The sequence below is a fragment of the Drosophila subobscura genome, chromosome O (assembly GCF_008121235.1).
Source record: "Drosophila subobscura isolate 14011-0131.10 chromosome O, UCBerk_Dsub_1.0, whole genome shotgun sequence".
NCBI classification, from domain to species: domain Eukaryota; kingdom Metazoa; phylum Arthropoda; class Insecta; order Diptera; family Drosophilidae; genus Drosophila; species Drosophila subobscura.
In genome coordinates, this window is record NC_048533.1 from 11,668,099 (window position 1) to 11,689,440 (window position 21,342).

Here is a 21,342-nt window from a genome sequence, read left to right on the forward strand (position 1 = left end):
ATAGTATTTTTTTTTATTGTTTTCGCTATAATGACCTCCCTGTCCAGGTCACCACCTTGCATTTTCCCGGTACTTAGTAATTTCTGTATTTCGGTATATTTCTGAGCGCCGCCGAAGTATATTTGACCAATAAATTCGCGGTCACACTAATTTTCAGCCTATTCGGCAATTGTTTAAAATTTATTTGTTTAAACATATCCGATAAACATTCGAAAACATTCTGCAGCTTTTAAAGCACCCACACTGCATTTGTAGTTAGTCAAAAGTCCGTAAGTACATCATAAATGGGCCGCTGTGCAGTTATGCAGCGACTCAGCCCCTCCCATTTATTATCTGAAAGTAAATGAAAAACCTGCCCCGCCGACTAATGTGTGTGTTTATCTTTTGCAGCAGATAAGGATAAGCCCGTAGTATGTGGAAAGCAAGTGCTGGTCATCAGATACAGGCCACCAGTGCCCCAGAAGCCGAAGATGACGATTGGGAGACCGATCCAGATTTTATCAACGATGTGAATGAGCAAGAGCAGCGCTGGGGATCGAAGACGATCGATGGCAGCGGCCGCACAGCGGGCGCCATTGAGTGAGTCATTATCGCTGTTTAGCTGGAAATTTCGAGTTCATTGTTTTCATTAATGCACTTTCTGTGTTCCTTCGCTTTGTTTACAACAATGCCCAGCATGGACAAGTTGCGCGAGGAGACGGAACGCTCGGACTTGGACAAGAAGAAGCAATTATTAAAGGATCAGAATGCTGGCTACGGCTACGGCGGCAAGTTCGGTGTGGAAAAGGATCGCATGGACAAGTCAGCGGTGGGCCACGACTACCAGGAGAAGGTGGCCAAGCATGCCTCGCAGAAGGATTACAGCGATGGTTTCGGTGGTAAATTTGGTGTGCAATCGAATCGTGTGGACAAATCAGCGGTCGGTTGGGATCACATCGAGAAGGTGGAGAAGCATGCCTCCCAAAAGGATTACTCATCTGGTTTTGGTGGCAAATTCGGTGTGCAATCGGATCGTGTAGATAAATCGGCCGTCGGCTGGGATCACATCGAAAAGGTCGAGAAACACGAGTCGCAGAAGGGTAAGCAATTCCCATTCCAATGACTCATCATCGCTATAGCCTCGATTCTTTGTTGTAGATTACTCCAAGGGCTTTGGCGGTAAGTTCGGTGTGCAGGAGGATCGCAAGGACAAGTCCGCGGTGGGCTGGGATCACAAAGAGGCGCCACAGAAACACGCCAGCCAGGCGGATCACAAGGTGAAGCCAGTCATTGAGGGTGCCAAGCCCTCGAATCTGCGCGCCAAGTTCGAGAATCTGGCCAAGAACTCTGAGGAGGAGTCGCGCAAGCGATCCGAAGAGCAGAAACGTTTGCGCGAGGCAAAGGATAAGCGGGATAGGGAGGAGGCAGCCAAGCAGACGGTTGCGGAAAACACGCCCCGAACCTCGACTGAGACGCCACCACCAAAGGGCAGTCGGGCGGCCATTCAGACGGGCCGAGCTGGAGGCATTGGCAATGCCATCAGTGCGTTCAATCAAATGCAATCGCCCGTCTCTGAGACACCGCCGGCACGCAAGGAACCCATTGTCATTCCCAAAGCACTGCCAGCCAAGGTGGAAGTGGCAGACGAACCCCAACCAGAGACGCCAGCACCCGTAGCCGCTGCCGCTGACGCTCCTGCCCCAGCTCCAGCGCCTGTTGTGGTCAAAGAGGCAGCACCCGCGGCCAAGGTCATTGCAAGGCCGCCAGATGTTGTGCCTCAGATTGAGGTGGAGACGGTGGAGACACCGCCCAGAAGTGAACCCACATCCCCAGCGCACGAGCCAACGCCTCAGGTGCAACGTGAACCCGAACCGCAACCGGAACCTGAGCCAGAGGTTGTGGAGGAGCCGCTGTATCAAAATCAGGCAGAGATTAAGGCTGCCTCGCCACAGCCACCGGCAGCTTCCCCACTGCCAACAGCAACGAATGGAGCCACGCCTGAGCCTGCCCAAGCAGGTGCTGTTGCTCAAACCCTCGAGGAGGCCATCTATGCCAACTCGGACAATCTTGCCGATTACCTGGAGGACACTGGCATACATGCACTGGCGCTGTTCGACTATCAAGCAGCCGATGATGATGAGATATCGTTCGATCCAGATGATTTGATCACGCACATTGAGAAAATCGATGACGGCTGGTGGCGGGGACTGTGCAAGAACCGTTATGGCCTCTTTCCGGCCAACTATGTGCAGGTTGTCGAACAAAATTCCTAAGTTCATGAAACAAAAGAAATGCTTCCGTTTGAAATTCACGATAGAACAAAAATCAAATTGTATTTACTTTAATTTACTTTACTAACCGAACCACAAATAATACAAATGTTTGACTATAAAATCGATTCACAACTCGCTACTAACCCAGACCCTGACCCCCATTATGTGTCCCATTTTGTGTGCAACGAACGGCTAGAGATTGACATTATTCTTGTAATTTGTTATGCTAGCACCACCATTCATGGTATTCCATACATTTATATATTTGATATATCATTTTACCAATCGAACCCATTTTACATTCTTTTGTATCGTTTAATAGTAGATTTTTTCAAAGAAAAATACTATGCCAAATTTTATTTATGTTTATGTGCAAACAATTTTTACATTATTCATTTGATATTTTACTATACTTATGAAGTTTTTGATGTGTGTCAAAGGAACGATTTTTGCTCTTTTTAAATTGTATAAAGTCTACGGAATGTTTTCCCATGTCAGGTAAAATCTAATGTTAAAGACAGTCAACAACCAGAAAAGTCTGCTCTTTTGATAAATAAATAAATACTTAATAAAGTTTATCAATAACGAATATCACGGGATTACTTAAGGGCAGTTTACAGACTGCAATTCTAATGTGGGTTAGGGCAGGGCTGTGCCTTTGCTTATCTTTCTTGCTGTAAGTACTTTAAGGGACACTCACAGTTTGCTGTTCGTGCTGTTCTGTAATGAATCATATCATTTATGGTGCACTGGCGGCTGGACAAAGGCCATCAGAACTTTGCATTGTGCTGATTAGTCAGTTTTTTTTGTGTTAAGAACAAGCCATATTTCCATGGCATAGACAGGGGGCGACATGGCATTTAGCTTATCACAAATATTGGCGTCGCATCGCAATCGTAAGAAATGTCAGACCAAAATCAAAAATCAAGCTGCCGATAAAATTGATTTATAAATTGAATTTTTTTTTTTGCCTTTAGAGGGTATTACGATAAAGTGTGCGTGTTGTAGGCAACGTTGGAAATACTACTCGGAGATTGTCTGTCAAGTTAAGTGATTGTTTGGGGCAGGGACAGGGGCAGGGGTCTAAATCTCGTAATTACATGCGCGTAAACTAACGATAAACTAACGATACTGATAACACAGTGAGCCGGAGAGAATACTTAGTTTCAGTACGTCATGGGGCGTGGGCATCAATCTGCTGAGGGTCCTGAGGTATTATCAAAAAATCCCACATCAAAAAATCGCTGCGGACAGCTGTGGTGGGCACGGCACGGCACGTTCCCTGGCCTTGCCCTCTCTCTTTCTCTGTGTCTGTCCATCGGGGCTGTAATCAGCAAAACATAAGCCTCGCGAGCGAGCCAGTGGGAGAGGAGAGGAAGAATACAGTATTTCGAATAAATAGCGGCTACAGTTAAGCGACAGCATTCGTCATTCAGCGGTGATCGTGTGGAGCGGAGTCAGAGGCGCGCAACGTTCGTTTTGAAACGGCAGAGTGTTTGAAACGATAAGGTACTAAACTGGAGCTGCCACATGGCATGAAAAATACCCCAAAACAGTAGTTGTGTGCCTGTGTGTGTGTGAAAGGATACAATAAGAACTTCCAAGCAGTATTATTTGCCGCGGTTCCACTCAAGTGGTTCACCTGTTTAAATTGAGCGGGGCTCAGTTCGTTCACTCATCACCCAGGATTTAGGGTATATCGGTATATAATGGTATATTACAGCAATCTATTGGTACATTGCGGTATATTTTATCGATAATTCCGCGGTCACACTGAAGCAGCTGGTTGCAAGAATATATGTTATTAAACAAAAAGAGGCGGCGGAACGGAATAAGGGGAGGAAGGCATAAAAAACGAAACTGCATGTCACGTCGTTGTTGTGGTGGCCGCCAGATACTCGTCAATTGCCGTTAAATAAGTCAACAATTGGAAGCTGAGACAGACTTCTCCCACTGGCACTGACTGTGCAGCTCGCTTCTGCTCCTGTTGGTGTTCAACGTCACCGAATTTGTAAATTGTTCCACGAGCGGGTCTGACGGAATGAGTGAAATGTTCATAAAATGCATATAAGTGCTGTATCGTCTTCAGTTTGTGCTCTTTTTGTGTGTGTGATATAATCAAGGCAAATACAACGGCTTTAATTATTTATCAGACCAATACGTTTATTTTCGCCGCTGCCATCCCATCCATCCTGTTGCAAGTAAGCTAAATAGTGATGAAATTAAAACCAATTATCTGCTAGGAAGTGGTGTTAACCTGAAATATTCAATAATTTACATTATGCTTATCTTTTTGGCCATCATCTCTCTCGATTTTTTATGTTCGCGTGAACCAAATAGTGTGAGTGTTCCCCGTGTGTGTGTGTGCGTGTGTGAGTGCGCACGCAGGTGTGTGCCAATAACAAAACGTGGAGCCCAAGGTTTATTTTGGGCAGGGTGAGGTTTTTCAAACTCTCTTTCGATCTTTCTTTTGGGAAGACATTACCTTATCAACGCTCAAACTTATTGTGGCTCTAAAACAATTGTTTTTCTGTGATAAGAAAACGTCTTTTAAAATGGTAATTCCTCAACAATAGCGCAAAAATGTTCCCAGTGCCTGTGCAATCGTGCTTAAAACCAGCCCAGCGCCTTACTTAAAAGAACCTGCAACGAATTCTAAGCTAAAAGCGAATAATTATAGTTAAAAAAAAAGTAGTTAGCACATTGTTGGTGGGAAATTGCTGAATAGCTAAAGTAATTTATTTGTAGGTGTTATCATATTTACGCTTACATTGTTGTCTGGTGTTTTGTCTGCGAAACATTTAATTGCTGATTTTTTTGCATTTTCCGCTGATTGAACAAATTGCTACGCAGTTTTTGTGAAATATTTTTTGTTTTGGACAGCCAACAAATAACAGAAACTTTTATTTGGACGAGGACAAAGTCAAACACACAAAAAATACATAAACAATGAGAGCGAGAGATGTAAGGGACCGGCGATGAAGATACACTTGAATATTAGTTGTGCGTGTGGCAGGCAGCAGATTTTGATATTTCCTAAAATGTATGTGTGATCTTTACTATAAATTACCTTAGCTGGGAAGTTTGGTTGTCTTTTCCTAAGAAACAAAAGCGCAGCAGCAAGAGCTTCATACGCATAACTGGCAAATCATATAACCCTTTTGGCAGGGTATACAAATATGGAAAATTCAATTGATGTGGCCTTAAATGTCGTGGATTTCTTTGTTTATTTCGGGCATACCAGAGTATTTCTTGTGCAGTAATCAGAATTTATGACCTGTGATATGTACAATCGAGCAACTAGCAACATTTTAGACCAAACAATATTAATTTCCGCTTGCCGAACACGTAGCTAAAATACATACACAATAAATGTGCATATCATATCAAAATATTTGTACTATACTCATAATATTGAGTGGTACCATGGCATATGGAGGAGACACGCACATCTGGTTAAACAGAAGCGATTAAATAAATGCTGTGACAAATACACGTATTCCAATGAACCAGACAACGCAACTGAAACTGTTGTATTCGTTACAATTTACCTCTAAATCTTGACCATAGATAGGAAGCCAATTGGCCATTAATGGCGATATCTAAATGTGATCAAAGTCTGTGTATAGTAAGGCCTCTACATAATTAGACATCGACCGATGCTCTCCGTGCCTTTGTCTTGCTCTGTCCGTCACCAATGAGGCGATGTGGAAAGCAGCAGCAGCAGCTGCAGAGGCAGAGGCAGTGGAGGCAGACAGACGAGAGTGCCTGTCAAGGTGAACCAGCTGATGGTATTTCCAACCTGCCTGCAGGGAACAATATCTTTTGAAGAGCTCTCCATAATACTGTTATGTATAGTACTTGTGTACTGACTGCACTTGTAATCAGTTGTTATTAGATCAACAAATGCACAGAGTTATATGCGGGTCAATAGACTGATTTTTGTAGCACTTGCAACTTGATATTCGTTTCGCTAAATTGCAAAATCAAACAAAATTACAGACTCGCAATGAATTTACAGACTCTCTTAGAAATGATTCACAAGGCCTGAGTGTGTGTGTGTGGCTGTGGTGTTATTTCCTCATCCGTACATGCCATACAAACATGTATATTATTATATACTTATATTACAGTAATACTGTAGCAGGCGTTATCAATTAGACGAACCAAGTGACTGTAAAACTATAAGTAAAAAAAAAACCCCATACATACATTTGTATATTTATTTTTTATTCCGGGAAATTGTTATACTTTTTGGATGCTCATTTTTAGCACTGCCCCAAAAAAATGTGACATAGAATATGGCTGCTGTTTATGGCTGCAGACATCACACACGTAGATAATTCTATTTTATAACTTTTATTGTTTGCTTTTTGCATTATGATAATGCTAATTGAGGCAGAGATCAGGCAGACAGACACACAGACAGACAGATGCTTAATTAAATGGAAATTGTGTGAATGGCAGGTGCAACAATCACACAAATTGAATACGAGTATAGTCGTGGTCGTGTGTATAATTAAGCATAGAGAATTTGATGGACAGTCAAAGCAAACAATTCAAGCAGAACGTAACAATAGATTCGTGAATAAACTATATAAAAAGTGTACTATATTCTTGACAAACTCCTCCACAGCATGTCTTCGAATGAGGCCTATCACAAGAACGTTGAGCCGGGTGCCGGTGGCGATGGTCCCAGCGGTTCGAGTGGGAGTAATGGAGCAGCAGGAGGCAGCCATAGCAATCAATTGCACCATCAGCAGATACTCAATGAAACCACATATCTGAAACCCGCCGCCAAGCAAGCCTATTTCAGCGATGAAAAGGTCCTCATACCCGAAGATGATCACACAAGTGTAAGTCTTCAAAGTCTCCCAGTCTAAGTCCAAACTAAAAATAGATGAAAATCAAACTAGAACTAACATAGCTTCCCCTTGCAGATGGGTTTCAGCTTTCGCAAGCTGTGGGCCTTCACGGGACCCGGTTTTCTCATGTCGATTGCATATCTGGATCCCGGCAACATCGAATCCGACTTGCAGTCGGGCGCCGCTGCCAAGTACAAAATCTTGTGGGTCTTGCTGTGGGCCACCGTCTTGGGTCTGCTCATGCAACGCTTGGCTGCAAGGTGAGTGGCTGAGCGCTCTCTCGCTCTCCCCCTTGGAAAGTGTCTAATTGATAATCATTAAATTTGTGTGCAGGCTGGGTGTGGTAACGGGCTTGCATCTGGCTGAAATGTGCTATCGCCAGTACAAGCGTTTGCCGCGTTGGATACTCTGGATCATGATTGAGATAGCCATCATTGGATCCGATATGCAGGAGGTCATTGGCACGGCCATTGCCATCTATCTGCTATCGAATAAAGCGTAAGTTACGCTAATGCAGCATGAGGATTCTCATTTATAATTCCCTTTTTTTTTGTTGTAGTGTGCCTTTGTGGGGCGGCGTGCTGATCACCATTGTCGACACGTTCACGTTCCTGTTTCTGGATAAATACGGTTTGCGCAAGCTGGAGTTCCTATTTGGGTTCCTCATCACAATCATGGCTGTCACATTTGGCTATGAGGTAAGCACCAAACAAAAAGCCCCTAAATTCTAAGTAGATTTATTCAAAAGAGCCCAAAAGTTCCCCTGGAGACACTCAATTGCCTGTCGGGCGTGAACATAATAAAATGTTTAAACAATTGCGATAAACACAGAGACAGCAAAAGGGAGAAAAAAACTAAATTGTGTGTGTGCTGTTTTAGCGCTTTTGCCTAAAGCCATTGACACGGAATTTGCAAATTACCGCAGTTCGCGGGGCGTTTTTTTCGTGCTATTGATTGGAGCAACCAGCCATCAAACGGAAGCCCTTAAAACGAACCTATCTATGTACACATTCAGCGACACAGAGACATATTTGCTACGCAGATAAAGATAATAAGTAATTGTACTTGAGTCGTCTGTCCAGCAGAAACCCCCGCAGATGATTAGATAAGCTTGCACTTGCACATTTCATTCCATGTGGCAGATGTGGAAGCACATGATGCTGCCCGGATATGACAAACAATACCACATGGGAGACAAAACAATTACAGGCCTTATCTGCTTTGTTGTACAAGCCAAAATATTGTACGAGTTTGTATGCTTATCCATGGGGAGTTTTTCTGCGCAATCGAGAAGCAAATAATGAGCAAACACTTTGGACATTTTAAGTGAATTTTCTATGGGTAAAGCATTCACTAATCCTCATGTTTTGTTGCCAATCCTTTTAGTACATTGTCTCGGCACCCAATCAAGTGGAGGTCCTCGAGGGTATGTTTGTGCCCTGGTGCTCCGACTGCAATTCAAATGTTCTGCTGCAGGCAGTGGGTGTTGTGGGAGCCGTCATCATGCCACACAATTTGTACTTGCACTCGGCTTTGGTCAAGGTAAGTTCTACATAAATAAAATCTCTGAAGAAACGTTTAATTCAATGAGGTTTTCTTTTACAGTCCCGCGACATTGATCGTCGCCAGCCCAAGAAAGTGAGCGAAGCGAATTTCTACTTCTTCATTGAGGCCTCTGTGGCTCTGTTTGTGTCGTTCATCATCAACCTCTTTGTGGTGTCCGTTTTTGCCCATGGCATGTACGGCAAGACCAATAAGGATGTGGTAAGTGGGAAACACTTGCTCCCTTAAGCACTTAATCATGAGATTTTTTTTTTGCTAGCTCGATATCTGCACTAACAAATCAATGTACGCGGATGCCCTGGTGTCGTTTGTGGACCATCAGAATGGCACAGCCATCATCGATGCGGATCTGTACAAGGGCGGACTCTTTCTGGGCTGCACTTTCGGCGCTGTGGCCATGTACATTTGGGGTGTGGGCATACTGGCCGCTGGCCAGAGCTCCACCATGACTGGCACCTATGCGGGTCAGTTCTCGATGGAGGGTTTCCTCAATCTGCAGTGGCCGCGCTGGTGCCGCGTGCTGGTCACGCGCTGCATTGCCATCATACCGACCTTCTGCCTGGCCATGTTCAGCCAAATGGAGGATCTAACCAACATGAATGACATTCTGAATGCGGTGATGTCGCTGCAGTTGCCCTTCGCTGCAATACCCACCATAGCGTTTACCTCATGTGCGGCCATTATGGGAGAGTTTGTCAATGGATTGTGAGTGCTGCCACGCTTTACCCTTGCTCTCTGATTTATTTTATTATTTACTGTACTTTTAGGGGTAACAAAATCGTTTCTATATGTCTGACGATTGTGGTTATTGCCGTCAATTTGTACTTTGTGATTGTGCAAGTGGAGAACATGCAGATCGAAGGCGGTCTGCTGGCTTTAGTTTGTGAGTAGCCCTCGTAAATCTTTCAACACTCTGAACTAACGTTTGCCTTTCTGCCTCTCTCTTTTTTGGTGGATTTGCAGGCATATTTGCCATTCTATATATACTATTTAATTTATATCTTGTGATACACATGGCCGCCTGCATGGGCAATCAGCGTCTGATGAATAGTCGGGTGAGTACTCCACACAACAGGGCGGGCGGCACTTATCAATTGGTCTTAAGAAATCACAAATCACGCATCGCCAGATATCGCACATCAAACTGGCGGTCTGACATTATCAAATTACGTGACTCTGAACACCAGTTGAAGGTTTTTCGAGGCTTAGTTGTGGGGCTTATGCACTGTTGTTGGGGCAGTCCACTTCCATCTACTGTTACTAAATGATATTCTCTCTCTCTTTGTATGTTTTACAGTGGGTGCAGCGATTCGTGTTGCCAAGCCAGAACAGCTTTTCGATAAAGAATGCCAACTCAACGTATGCCAGGTATGTCCAAGAATTATTTTCACCAAAATCTCAACGCACACACAACACGCACCGATGCACACTCCACTTCACTCTCTCTCTGTATCTATCTCGCTAGAGATAGGGGCTCTAACCTAACCTTTCAGTTAACTATTTGATCTGCACTGAACTACTCCTCCGAATTGGCTTGAACTATTTCAAATTTAACTCTTCCTTCCTGCTAACTAAACTCTTCTATTAATCGTTCATCTGGTTAAGAACTTTCAACAATTGAAACTAACATTTCGAAAACATCTTTGCTATGCTCTTTCTCTCTCTTCTTACGACTCTTCACAGTGATGTAACATTAGTTGTAGGCGAATCAGCTACTAACAAAACGGTGAAAGGTCTTGAGACCGTTTCGGAAAAGGTTCCTAACTGAATCATCCTTGGTGACTCATTATGGCTAACCCTCCCACAGCCTACACACACACACACTAACTACCTACCTACCCTTGTGATATTAACACTAAATCACACGCTTAACAACACTAACAAGTACCTAATAGGGCTCTACAACACTCTAGAATTTACGAGTACTCGTATAAGGCATGCCTTTAGGGGATCTACGTTTGTACGTTCAGCATTTATCACCCCATCAATTGTGGGTTCCTATAGATAGTAAGAAATAGTAAGAAATAATACTGGTAAGTCTTCACTGATTGCTTTATCAAGCATTGTGGGGTATTATGTACTTTCTAAGGCTTTTTGGACGCTTAGCACGTTGAATAAAGTTTTGCATTTATGGCTGCGAATTACCTGGAAAAGTCTTTAAATTTATTGTTGATTGGTCTCGGCTTTAAGTAGTAAGCGGAGCCCATTCTAAAACTGGAAACTTGGGAAGAAGGATGACGAATCTATAGTGGATTGTGACCAAAGAACGTGAAGGAAGACAAACTGGAGATTGTACACCTTCCATGCCAAACAAAATTCCTATAACACTTAAGTTTTAGATTAGTTTTAGCTCTAGTCATCAACGGATTAGTTTTAATTGAAGGGTTTCTGGTTTGTTGGTTGGTTGGTTCAAGGTCTATTCAAAAGCACAGTGGGCGTGGTACCCTCAACTATAAAAATTAACAAAACAAATTTAATTAAAATAAAACTAAAAATAAAATAAATTTGTTATATTTTCAAAATTGATTATAATTTACTCTTGACAGCCCTGTTTTCTCTGTATATGTGTTTTGTGTTCTATCACTGTCTCTCTCTCTGTTCTCTCTCTCTTCATGTACTGTCTTATACTACACCCCACTCTTATACTCTGTGTCTACTACTGATACCGGATTGATTGATGTTTCCCATTCATTTTGTGGCTAATTGAAATGTACAAAAAACAAAATATTCCAAATTGACACACACAAACCAAACAAACACCCACACACACACGAACAACAACATTTTGTATATTCTATTTATGTGGAAATGGATTTTTTGGCATTGATACAAAACAATGAGAAAACGTTTTTCAAAATTATTATTGAATTTCCAAAGAATGGCCCAAAATATGCAAAATTTCAATGCAACATAAAAATAAAACGAATCGAAAAATAATAAAAATGAATAGCACTTGATTTTTGGATCGCTTTGAGAACGCGTGCCATGAGAAATTCAATTAAAAATCCATTTTTTTTTTTTGATTCCCCGAAAATGCTGCTGCTGCTGCTGCTGCTGCTGGCCAAAATCTGATTTTCTCTCTTTGTTTGGGGTCTCGCATCGACATCTTCAACTCTGGATCGGACCTTGTACATATTGTACACATCCATAAATATAGCGAGCTGACACTAAACGATAATGGAATCTCAAGAAACTCGATACAGAATCAGAATCTACCCCAACGAAGCCAACTAAGATAGTCTTAAGCAATGTGTAGATCCACCACATAACCCTTCTGATTTCAACGAAATTTGTTTTGCACTCTTCTACTGTATGTAAATGTTGTAAAGAATTTATGCTCCTACTCTATAAGTATTAGATGTTCTTTTAATCCTTATGTAGCTCTATTTATTAGACAAATTTTGTACGTATTACTCTACTGAACACATTTGGTTGATATTAAAAACTGTTTGTATAAACCTATCTGTATGCCTGCTGTACTTGATAATAGCGTATCTATGTATCTATTTCTATGTATGTATTTATTAACTGTAGAAAGAAATAAATATTACAAATATTTTCCACTCCTATTGCCAGATAATAATAAATACGATATTCGTTGTAGTGTTTCTTGTTTTGCCTTTGTTATTAACTTTTAATTGTTTCTCTCTGTGTGTGTGATATCTTTCTTACTGGAGTTGTTGTTTAAAATTCTATGTTTTTTCTAACTAGAATATTGTTGTGGGGTTTTTAATGAAAGTTATGGCGGGAGAAGTGTACGTATGGTACGTTATTATGTACGTGTATAATTTGTTGTGCAAAATTATATCTAATATATAATCTATAACTATTGTAGAGAATTTGTGTAGATAATGTATGTGAATAAATCTAGACCTTGGAAAGTAAATATTGATCTATTGTTATCTACAATATGTTTAGAGCAATCTTTAGAGCAAAGAAAACATTTAAGACAATTTGTGTGTAATTGATGTATATATTTATGATCTATTATAGCGATCGATTGATAGATAGATAGAAATATCGTTATTATTAATCGATACCAACAAATTAAGGTTGCATTTTGCTTAGTCGAATAGTCGGGAGGATCTGGCCATAAGAATCCATTGAAAGGTGTACAGAAATTGTTGCTTCTGTAAATTAAAACTTGCATACAAGATGCATAAATAGCAGAAATCCATAAGTGCATGGATTTGTTGCAAAATATGCTAGCTATAGATGAGTAGCATCTACATCTGTAGTTCTTTATACATTGTTAAATAAATCAAAAGTTAGTTACCAAACTTCGCACACATTTGATCAGCTGAAACCATTTGCCCTCACATTTCTTTTTTCTTCTTTTCCTTCAATGATAAATGAGAGAGATATGTAAACCACCTACCTACCTACACTCATCTCACAGAGTCATTTCAAACTGCACTTACATCAATCATCAATCATCATTCACTTATCCGTCTGAATATCCTTTGCAGAATTGCGACGAGCGGCGACAACGAAGCGGCGGATGTCATGGATGGTGAGGATGATGCGTAGCCATTACTGTGCTGCACTGATTCCGATGGCAGTGAGGAGGTTTGTTTCACCAACAGCAACAACAACGAGTCCGGGTGCCCCAGCAGCAACGTAAGCGGCGGCCCCGCTCAACATGTGGTCATCAGCTAGCATTGGCATTTGAATTGGCATTCGTCTGCATGGAAGCAGCGGCAACAAACCACTCGACAATGGACACAATGTGGCAAAGTTCCCCTGGCGGACAGGCGGAATGGATTGGGTTTTATTGTGGCTTCGGGTATTATTTTCTAAAAAATGGTTCTCCAAGAGAACCGGGGATCAGTGTAAAACAATAACTAAATTTTACTTTTTAATGCATACCAAAAGAAAAGCAAAGCAAAAGCGCAAAAAAGAAAAGAAAAGACCAGCAAAGCACATCCATTACAGATCATCCATGTTCGAAATTGTCCAAATGATCGCAAAAAACACTTTTAAATAATGCTAATAATCATAAAGTCTATTAATAATAGGGCTGTGAAATTAACTGAGCGTATATCGAAGCACATGTATTGTCCACTTAATCGTGTGTGTGTGAAAATTTGTCTATAGAAATTGCATACATTTGTGGCACCTTTGTGGAGAGCAAAAGCAATTAATGTATTTCGTATTCCTTATTTATTTTATACTGTTTTACTTAAGAACTCTCTTTCTCTTTATGCAATGTTGCAAAACCTTAGTCCACGGAGTTCTGTCACTCTCCTAGCTAGTTCATTCATTACAAACAAATATATTTCAAAAATTGTTGTGTACAAAAATCACTATAAATAATAAACATTGTATTCTATTAAACGTGAAACTTTTGAGGATTTTTGGGTAAAAGTTGAAGGGGTTTTATGAATATTTTAAACAGAAGTGCAAAAAGATTTCCCGATAAAAATCTTACGTCAGAAAATTGGGCGGTTACCTCTGCCTCTGGGCAGCCCTGGTATTCCACGTAATCGACACTTAATAGCTTATAGTTTAACTAATAGTTTAGCTAACATTTTAATTAATGAAAGCGAAAAGCCCTAACCTTTAATGAGACATTCATTCAGCTCTTTTGGAATCGCTCAATCACCGCTGACGAGGTGTCAGCTGTCAGGTGTGGGCGTGGATTGGAACAATCACTTGAATAGCCGCATCCAATTTGTGTTTGAATGGAACCAGAGCTTAGGTTAACTATAAAAGGGGTTGACTGTCTAGTTGCAAGCTCATCCATTAATTAGCCGACAACAAGAACGAATCGTAATGAGGCTTACAATATTCATGGGATGTCTAGCGCTCGTTTGGGGACAGCTGCGTAAGTTTCAAAAGACCCTCAGGAGACTCTAATCAAATTGTATAATTTATAGCTCCAGATATAGAGAAATGTCAGGCTGGTGATGCGATTTGCATTGCAAAAACCATCACCCACATCTTGCAGTCCTATCCCAAGGGAATACCCGCCATAGGACTCGATGCCGTCGATGCCATTAGCTTTGAGAACGTCATCGTTAGCCGGAAAGAATCCTCTAAGTTGGATCTGAAATTCCACACCCTCACAGTGCGAGGCTTTGAGAACACGACAGTGCTGGATGCCAAGGGATTCGATGGAGATTCGATGCCGAGAGTCTTTGAACTGAGTGCCTTTACGCCTCTGCTACGACTCGAAGGGGAATACGAGACCCAAGGCATACTTCTAACGATGCCAATACAGGGTCGTGGACAGGCATTGGTGGAACTAAAGGATTGCCATTTTCGCTGCAAGGTGAGAGTTATGGAAGAGCTTCGTTTGGATGGCAAACGCTATATGGAAATACCAAAAGTCAAGTGTTTGGTGGATGTTCAAAGGTAAGAAAAGATTTCCGATAAGATAATCAGTTCCGGCAGCTCATTGGTGTCTCATTTTGACAGCATGCACATCAACTTTGAGAATTTGTTCAACAACAAGGAGCTGAGTGACACCATGAATGAATTGGCCAACAATAATTGGCTGGAAATTTGGAAAACACTGCGTAAAGGCATCAATTCGGCGCTGGACCAGGTGGCCGGCACAATACTCAGAAGAGTGGCAAATAAATTGTCTTATGATGATTTCTATCAAATGTAAAATATATTTATTAGAGGTACATACTTGAGAATACTTTGAATTTCACTCTGGGATGTGCCTGGAAGCGACCTGTAATGATAGACTTCGTTTGAAGAGTGCTGCGAGTACTACTGGTTGCAGCTTAATCCAGATTAATGTGTGTATTTTATTACGTGGCAAGGGTTAAAGCTCAAAGTGGGCAAAGCTTTTGCAACGATAATTTACTGCAAATTATATATCTATCTATCCATCTATATAGTATTTGTATCGAGAACTTGTTATGATAATGGCAGCTGGTTTTGTATTTCCTCATAAATGTTTTCTCGCTGTAAAGGAAAAACGACTCTACACGATCCAAGTAGTTGCCCATCGGCTATGCAAGTGATTTGGTTGCGCTGTGGGGTGCGGACGGTTAAGAGAGCTTGAAAAGATGCATTACCTGCCCTGTTTACTCTGGATCATCGTGGGGTTCTTTGTCGGCCTGCAATGCCAAACATTTCGTGAGTAAACCGCAGTCACTTTCCGGTGGAAATCCCTTTTGAAAATCCTGTTCTCTGTGCAGCTGACAAGGTGCAGAAATGTCATTATGGAGATGGCAAGTGCCTGGCAGAGTCGGCCAATGCTCTGATACGTAATTATCCCAAGGGCATACCCGAGATCAACCTCAAGCCCTTCGATGTGGTGAATGTGAAGGATTGGGTGCTGGTCAACGATTCACAGGTGGGCGGTGCCTGGTACTACTTTCTGCTGTACAATCAAATAAATCTTGGCTTCGAGAACACCACCATCACCGAGATCAAGGGCTTCGATCGGGACCCGACCAAATCAAAGATAGAGATCCATGGCAAGATACCCAGATTGGTGTACAAAGGCAAGTACCAGGCCAAGGGTCGCATGCTCTGGATGGTGGACATCAATTCCCAAGGCGATTCCAATTCGGACTTCCTCAACTTTCGCTTCGATCTGACGCTGAAAGTGCGCACCGAATACAGGAACAACAAGCGATACATGAAGATATATGAGCTGGTGCCCAACATACGACTGGATCGGTGAGTAATGGTTCTCCCTGGGTGCTAAGTCTGGTTTCATTTTGATAATTTCTGCCAATAGCTGGATCCAGTGGATGGATGATTTCTTTCCGGATAACTTTGACATGACCATAGCCATTAATAATCTGTTTAATCGGAATTGGGTTGAGTTCTGGAACGAGTTGGAGCCGGGTATATTGCGTCTGTTCGAAACGGTGTTCCTGGGCATGATTGAAGATCTGTTCTACAACATACCATACGATGATCTCTTCCTGGCCGATGCAGAGTCCGTTTAGCTATTAAGTTATACAATCGGGTATAGAATTCCCTATGTATTAAACTGTTTGTGACATTAAAGGCAAGTGAAAAATGTCTAACCGAATACCAAAGAAACAAGTTGCATGCCTGATTCATATTTTGTTTTGTTCGCTTCCACCCCACGGATTATCGGGAAAGCTCAACTCTGTACATATGTTGATGGGGAGTCGTTATCTCTATTTAAACTGGTTCTAGACTGAATGCACATTCCTATTAAGTTTGTCGGCCTTATAGAACTTCTATCTATTACCATTATATTGTCATTTTATTCGCTGATCAACCGCTGGGGCCAGCACATGTACAGTCTAGAGTAGAGAGTAAAATGCGTTCCATTTACAGCAAAGTAGTTCTAAGTCTACAACTAATCATCGTCTATCGATGCCAAGCACTGAGTGAGTATTTTTTGCCTTCAAAGCCAAAATGTTTCCTATCTGAAGCTTTTATCCGATTCTCTCCCTGAGATATAACCCAGGATATACAAAGATGCCGCTTTGGGGACACCGATTGCCTCATCGAGAGCATGAACAGCATCATCAGGAGATATCCCAAAGGCATACCCTCAATCGGCATGAAACCCATCGATGTGGTGGACATAATGGACTCGCAGATATGGAATAATGCACAGAGGGGTCCCGTCTGGTTCATGTTCAAGATGTTCGATCAGGTCAACTATGGCTTTGAGAATACAACAATCACAAAGGTTAGGGGCTTTGATAAGAATCCAACCACATCGCATATTGAGATACTCGGCGAGATTCCCAGCCTTATCCACAAGGGCATGTACACGGCTGTTGGAAAGTTGCTGTTCATTCAAATGAATGCAACTGGAGAGTTCATATCGGATTTTCAGAATTTTAAATTCACCCTCAAGCTGAAAGTATTGCTGGAATATCGGAACAATAAGCGCTACTTGAAGATGTACGAGCTGGTGCCAAGAGTGAGTTTGGATCGGTAAGAAAAGAGAATATTTCGATCTGTATCTAGCAGTGATTGTATCTAATTTCAGTTGGATTATCTGGCTGGATGAGTTCTTTCGAGAGAACACCGATCTAACAATACTCGTGAATCAGGTGTTCAATGCCCATTGGGTGGAGTTTTGGAATGAGCTGGAGCCATCGATTCTAAAGGTATTTCGGAGTGTCTTCACTCGCATGATAGAGGACATATTCGAAAAGGTTTCCTATGATGATTTGTTCCTCAATTAAATAGACTTTCTAGTACGTGTAAATATGTCATTCTTTATGTTAGATAATTATTTTGTATTATATTAAAAAAAACAAACGAAAATGCTAATATTACAAGTAGTATGAGTAGGTAGAGCTTTCGACCGGTTCTCTAGACATAGTCTAAGCAGCTCTTAACTAAGTTCTAGTTAAATGCCAATTCACATCGTAATCGACTGCTGAATGTGCTGGAAGTGAATCAATTGGCTCTATTTAGGAGAGAATGCGTGACATAATCATCTTTGTGCTGTGCCTGCAGCTCATCAGATCATTGCAGGGTCAAATATTACGTAGGTAACGAGTCCCTTAGACTTCAATCGAACAATTACTCACATTCTGTGATTGTCCTGCAGCAAAGGATATACCAAAATGCCGCTTCGGTGACTCGGAGTGCATTGTGGACTCAATGAACAAGATAATACGACGCTATCCAAGGGGAATACCCGCATTGGGCATGAAGCCCATCGATGTGGTGGATATCCGCAACTCAAAGTTCTGGGACAATCCGAAAGTGGGCGCCTTCTGGCTGCAGTTCAATCTGTTCGATCAGGTGAACTATGGCTTTGAGAACACAACGATCACAAAGGTCAAGGGCTTCACCAAGAATCCCACAACCAGTCTGATGGAAATACACGGCCGGATACCGAGTCTCATCCACAAGGGCCGCTACATGTCTCAGGGTCGCGTATGGATTGTGGAACTAAACTCCACAGGCGAGCAGCTGTCGGATTTTCAGAACTTTCGATTCGTACTCAAGCTTAAAGTGATCATGGAGTATCGAAATAATAAGAGATATTTGAAGATATACCAACTAAATCCCTTTGTCAATATGGATCGGTAAGTAACACATGAAAATTTACTCCTAACCAAAGCTAATCCTGAGATTAATTTGCAGTTGGGTCTTCTGGCTGGATAATTTCTTTGAGGAGAACACAGACATGACGATTGCCATCAATCAGGTTTTCAATCAGCATTGGGTTGAGTTCTGGAACGAGTTGGAGCCCACAAATTTGCGAATATTTGCGAGTGTTTTTCGTGATTTGATTGAGGACATTCTGCATAAAGTATCCTATGATGACATGTTCCTACCGGATCAAATAGAGACTCGCGTGAATGATTAAAATCGAATTAACACTCACACTCAGACCTACATGTACAATTGCATTTATTCTAGAGAAGGACAAATATTTGAACCGGTTTTGGCTCCATAGATTAGCAATAAATGTAGTAGCACCAGCCAGCCCGCTGATCACAATTCATGCTAGACAGACATTCGATTGTTATTTTGCAGTTGAGCTTCGACCAGTGCCAGAGCAGGTTCCAGTGTTTGAATATAATTAAGCCAACTATTCGAATCGTGACTAAAGTTAAGTCATCTACAAATATTCAATTGAAAAGTATGAATAGGCTTCAGGCAATCACTTGGCTGTGCTGCATCTGCATTGATGCATCCCTAGCCGCGGAGCTACGTGCGTAAAAGACTTTGACACAAAAAGTTTCATCAACAATCAAATCAAATCAAAATTTCCAGCTGAAGACATAGAAAAGTGTCGCTTTGGTGACTCCCCCTGCTTGGTGCGGACACTTAATGATCTGATCAAGCGATATCCGAAGGGCATTCCAGAGATTGGACTGCCGCCGCTCGATAAGTACAGCTTTCCCGATACCTCCGTATTGGACTCGCCCCATCGCGGCCCCATCTGGATGACCTTTCACATGCGCGATAATGTGCACAAAGGCTTCAACAATGCCACAGTCACACATGTGGAGGGCTTCCTGCAGGATCCAACCAAGCAGCAGATCATACTGAAGGCTCGCCTGCCACGACTCGTCCACGATGCCACCTACGACATGCAGGGCAGATTTATGCTCTTTGTGATGAATGCCACGGGCAAACTGCAGTCGGATTTCCAGAACTTTCGCGTAACCCTGACCATCAAAGTGATATTGGAGTATCGGAATAACAAGCGTTACTTGAATATCTACGATATGGTGCCGGTCATTGACCTCGATCGGTGAGTGGTGGACAGCAGGGGGGTGTACAGAACTGGGTTCTAATCCCTGAAATTTGCAGCTTGATTTGTTGGTTCGATAACTTGTACAGGGAGAACGAGGATGTGACCATTGCCTTGAATAACTCCTTCAACAAGCACTGGCTGGAGTTCTGGAATGAATTGGAGCCCGCTCTGCTGAGATCCTTCTCCGCCGGCTTCACTGTACTGCTGAGCACGGTCTTTGAGAAGGTCGCCTACGATGATATGTTTCTGCCGGATATTGATATACGAATAGGCCATAGAGACGATTAAATCGGAGCAGAACTATATCACGGTTTATTCAGATTTTCCATATTTATGGTACTGCCCATCGGCTTGCAGATCGTCGTAGAATATGTGATCGTTGTAGGACTCATCCCGATGAAACATGTGCTGATATCCCTGCGTGCTGCTGCCTCGCTTGAACTTGCGATGATCCGCCTTGAGTTTCAGCAGCTTCTGTCGGATGTGGGGTTGCCCCAGATGCTGCAAGGGTGTGGATTCCTCATCCTCGATATCTCGCTGCTGCTGACGTTTCCTGCGACGATATGTTCTGCGCTTGGCTGGTGGTCGCAACGGTCGTAGCACAATCCGAAATGGCACCATTTGCAGCTGTTTCTTGGGCTGAGGCTTCTTCTTCCACATGCCCTTGTACTGATCCACCACGCTGCAGGTCTGCATGTCCTTGGGCTTGGGTATGCCCGCATCCGATTTGGGTGGACATTGCAGTACAAAGTAGAGATTGCTCTTCTTGCTGATGCTGCTGCTGGGGCTCTCCTCAGTGTCCGCATCCAACAGTTGAGCTGCCGGCACCTTGTAGTAGGCAAACATGTTCCGCTCCACCACAATGGCCATGGCCGTAGGCGCTCCCGGCGGTGCATTCAGCTGCTGCAGCAGTCCTAATGCCAATGCCAACTGCCACATGATTGCGGCTCAACTAGTAGTTGCCGCTGCAACAGGCCGCCCCATTGACAGTTTATAAGTCTGCGGCACTTTCAGGCTTGGCTGATTTCTTGCATAATTTGAGTGTGATTTTGTGGTTGGGTTTTGCGGGGTGCAAGTTCAACGAACCGCCAGGCCATAGCACGCGACTGAGTCGGGGACCTTGCTCAATCGATTAGAAGTGGCAACAACTTTTTGTTTGTCTTTTGTTGCCGGAAGACATGCAATTATCTGTTGCTTGGCTCAACAGTTGCAAGTTTTTTCTGTTGTTTTTTATGGCCACGTGTTGCGTTGCCTGCGTCTGCGCTGTGGTTTGCCATAAAAAAGGGATATTTTTATGGCAAATTTTAAATTTTGGCTCAGGGTGGGGGCAGACGTTCCCCAACTTACCCCTGACCATCTGTTGCCAGTGGAATGCAACAATTTTTGGCGTGATTGCAAAAAATTTGCCAAAATCCAACAGAGCTGTTTGTGGCCAGGTGTTTGACAGGCCCTGTCGTAGTTTTGTTTTTGCATATTGCAT

General features: G+C 42.5%; 8 protein-coding genes across 13 annotated transcripts; 7 read left to right on the plus strand and 1 right to left on the minus strand.

The window, feature by feature from the left end:
• The first annotated feature begins 119 nt into the window (after nt 1–119).
• Nucleotides 120–2,399, plus strand: LOC117897687 (hematopoietic lineage cell-specific protein). Of its 2 annotated transcripts, none has more exons than XM_034806703.1 (4): nt 120–269; nt 394–579; nt 676–1,079; nt 1,138–2,399. In XM_034806703.1, exons 2-4 carry the CDS (start codon nt 413–415, stop codon nt 2,250–2,252), a joined length of 1,686 nt encoding a protein of 561 aa, XP_034662594.1. In that variant the 5' UTR covers nt 120–269; nt 394–412; the 3' UTR covers nt 2,253–2,399. The 2 variants fall into 2 exon arrangements, with proteins under 2 accessions (XP_034662594.1, XP_034662595.1); XM_034806704.1 differs by having other exon boundaries at nt 125–269; nt 391–579.
• A 1,639-nt stretch (nt 2,400–4,038) lies between these two features.
• On the plus strand, nt 4,039–13,962 carry LOC117897686 (protein Malvolio). Of its 4 annotated transcripts, none has more exons than XM_034806699.1 (12): nt 4,039–4,453; nt 6,889–7,108; nt 7,193–7,377; nt 7,451–7,615; nt 7,677–7,815; nt 8,504–8,659; nt 8,723–8,881; nt 8,940–9,385; nt 9,448–9,563; nt 9,644–9,735; nt 9,978–10,048; nt 11,838–12,140. In XM_034806699.1, the coding sequence occupies exons 2-12, from the start codon at nt 6,890–6,892 to the stop codon at nt 11,917–11,919; spliced, it is 1,830 nt and encodes a 609-aa protein (XP_034662590.1). In that variant the 5' UTR covers nt 4,039–4,453; nt 6,889; the 3' UTR covers nt 11,920–12,140. The 4 variants fall into 4 exon arrangements, with proteins under 4 accessions (XP_034662590.1, XP_034662592.1, XP_034662589.1 ...); XM_034806701.1 differs by lacking the exon at nt 11,838–12,140 and adding an exon at nt 11,558–11,609; XM_034806698.1 differs by lacking the exon at nt 11,838–12,140 and adding an exon at nt 10,364–10,833.
• Nucleotides 13,963–14,423: 461 nt separating this feature from the next.
• LOC117897695 (circadian clock-controlled protein) lies at nt 14,424–15,327 on the plus strand. The gene is made up of 3 exons (XM_034806716.1): nt 14,424–14,507; nt 14,560–15,037; nt 15,101–15,327. Exons 1-3 carry the CDS (start codon nt 14,456–14,458, stop codon nt 15,294–15,296), a joined length of 726 nt encoding a protein of 241 aa, XP_034662607.1. The 5' UTR covers nt 14,424–14,455; the 3' UTR covers nt 15,297–15,327.
• Nucleotides 15,328–15,637: 310 nt separating this feature from the next.
• Nucleotides 15,638–16,685, plus strand: LOC117897693 (protein takeout-like). 2 transcript variants are annotated; one of them, XM_034806713.1, is made up of 4 exons: nt 15,638–15,775; nt 15,838–15,995; nt 16,053–16,324; nt 16,386–16,685. In XM_034806713.1, exons 1-4 carry the CDS (start codon nt 15,706–15,708, stop codon nt 16,597–16,599), a joined length of 714 nt encoding a protein of 237 aa, XP_034662604.1. In that variant the 5' UTR covers nt 15,638–15,705; the 3' UTR covers nt 16,600–16,685. The 2 variants fall into 2 exon arrangements, with proteins under 2 accessions (XP_034662604.1, XP_034662603.1); XM_034806712.1 differs by having other exon boundaries at nt 15,640–15,775; nt 15,838–16,324.
• An 80-nt stretch (nt 16,686–16,765) lies between these two features.
• LOC117897694 (circadian clock-controlled protein-like) lies at nt 16,766–17,847 on the plus strand. Its single transcript, XM_034806715.1, has 3 exons — nt 16,766–17,013; nt 17,083–17,572; nt 17,628–17,847. The coding sequence occupies exons 1-3, from the start codon at nt 16,944–16,946 to the stop codon at nt 17,824–17,826; spliced, it is 759 nt and encodes a 252-aa protein (XP_034662606.1). The 5' UTR covers nt 16,766–16,943; the 3' UTR covers nt 17,827–17,847.
• A 152-nt stretch (nt 17,848–17,999) lies between these two features.
• LOC117897692 (circadian clock-controlled protein-like) lies at nt 18,000–18,985 on the plus strand. The gene is made up of 3 exons (XM_034806711.1): nt 18,000–18,134; nt 18,198–18,681; nt 18,740–18,985. The coding sequence occupies exons 1-3, from the start codon at nt 18,068–18,070 to the stop codon at nt 18,963–18,965; spliced, it is 777 nt and encodes a 258-aa protein (XP_034662602.1). The 5' UTR covers nt 18,000–18,067; the 3' UTR covers nt 18,966–18,985.
• Nucleotides 18,986–19,043: 58 nt separating this feature from the next.
• Nucleotides 19,044–20,183, plus strand: LOC117897690 (protein takeout). Its single transcript, XM_034806710.1, has 3 exons — nt 19,044–19,313; nt 19,376–19,859; nt 19,919–20,183. The coding sequence occupies exons 1-3, from the start codon at nt 19,103–19,105 to the stop codon at nt 20,148–20,150; spliced, it is 927 nt and encodes a 308-aa protein (XP_034662601.1). The 5' UTR covers nt 19,044–19,102; the 3' UTR covers nt 20,151–20,183.
• Nucleotides 20,170–20,835, minus strand: LOC117897696. Its single transcript, XM_034806717.1, has one exon. It carries the CDS (start codon nt 20,799–20,801, stop codon nt 20,175–20,177), a length of 627 nt encoding a protein of 208 aa, XP_034662608.1. The 5' UTR covers nt 20,802–20,835; the 3' UTR covers nt 20,170–20,174.
• Between the last annotated feature and the right edge of the window lie 507 nt (nt 20,836–21,342).

Coding starts and splice junctions, on each gene's coding strand:
- LOC117897692 (XM_034806711.1), top strand. CDS start 18,068: ATGCGTGACATAATCATCTTTGTGCTGTGCCTGCAGCTCATCAGATCA. Junction 18,135..18,197: donor ATTGCAGGGTCAAATATTAC/GTAGGTAACGAG, acceptor ATTGTCCTGCAG/CAAAGGATATACCAAAATGC. Junction 18,682..18,739: donor CCCTTTGTCAATATGGATCG/GTAAGTAACACA, acceptor ATTAATTTGCAG/TTGGGTCTTCTGGCTGGATA.
- LOC117897693 (XM_034806712.1), top strand. CDS start 15,706: ATGCATTACCTGCCCTGTTTACTCTGGATCATCGTGGGGTTCTTTGTC. Junction 15,776..15,837: donor CCTGCAATGCCAAACATTTC/GTGAGTAAACCG, acceptor TTCTCTGTGCAG/CTGACAAGGTGCAGAAATGT. Junction 16,325..16,385: donor CCCAACATACGACTGGATCG/GTGAGTAATGGT, acceptor TTCTGCCAATAG/CTGGATCCAGTGGATGGATG.
- LOC117897696 (XM_034806717.1), bottom strand. CDS start 20,801: ATGTGGCAGTTGGCATTGGCATTAGGACTGCTGCAGCAGCTGAATGCA.
- LOC117897690 (XM_034806710.1), top strand. CDS start 19,103: ATGCTAGACAGACATTCGATTGTTATTTTGCAGTTGAGCTTCGACCAG. Junction 19,314..19,375: donor ATCCCTAGCCGCGGAGCTAC/GTGCGTAAAAGA, acceptor CAAAATTTCCAG/CTGAAGACATAGAAAAGTGT. Junction 19,860..19,918: donor CCGGTCATTGACCTCGATCG/GTGAGTGGTGGA, acceptor TGAAATTTGCAG/CTTGATTTGTTGGTTCGATA.
- LOC117897695 (XM_034806716.1), top strand. CDS start 14,456: ATGAGGCTTACAATATTCATGGGATGTCTAGCGCTCGTTTGGGGACAG. Junction 14,508..14,559: donor GCTCGTTTGGGGACAGCTGC/GTAAGTTTCAAA, acceptor TATAATTTATAG/CTCCAGATATAGAGAAATGT. Junction 15,038..15,100: donor TGTTTGGTGGATGTTCAAAG/GTAAGAAAAGAT, acceptor TCATTTTGACAG/CATGCACATCAACTTTGAGA.
- LOC117897686 (XM_034806698.1), top strand. CDS start 6,890: ATGTCTTCGAATGAGGCCTATCACAAGAACGTTGAGCCGGGTGCCGGT. Junction 7,378..7,450: donor ATGCAACGCTTGGCTGCAAG/GTGAGTGGCTGA, acceptor ATTTGTGTGCAG/GCTGGGTGTGGTAACGGGCT. Junction 8,882..8,939: donor GCAAGACCAATAAGGATGTG/GTAAGTGGGAAA, acceptor TTTTTTTGCTAG/CTCGATATCTGCACTAACAA.
- LOC117897694 (XM_034806715.1), top strand. CDS start 16,944: ATGCGTTCCATTTACAGCAAAGTAGTTCTAAGTCTACAACTAATCATC. Junction 17,014..17,082: donor CTATCGATGCCAAGCACTGA/GTGAGTATTTTT, acceptor TCTCTCCCTGAG/ATATAACCCAGGATATACAA. Junction 17,573..17,627: donor CCAAGAGTGAGTTTGGATCG/GTAAGAAAAGAG, acceptor ATCTAATTTCAG/TTGGATTATCTGGCTGGATG.
- LOC117897687 (XM_034806703.1), top strand. CDS start 413: ATGTGGAAAGCAAGTGCTGGTCATCAGATACAGGCCACCAGTGCCCCA. Junction 580..675: donor CGCACAGCGGGCGCCATTGA/GTGAGTCATTAT, acceptor AACAATGCCCAG/CATGGACAAGTTGCGCGAGG. Junction 1,080..1,137: donor GAAACACGAGTCGCAGAAGG/GTAAGCAATTCC, acceptor TCTTTGTTGTAG/ATTACTCCAAGGGCTTTGGC.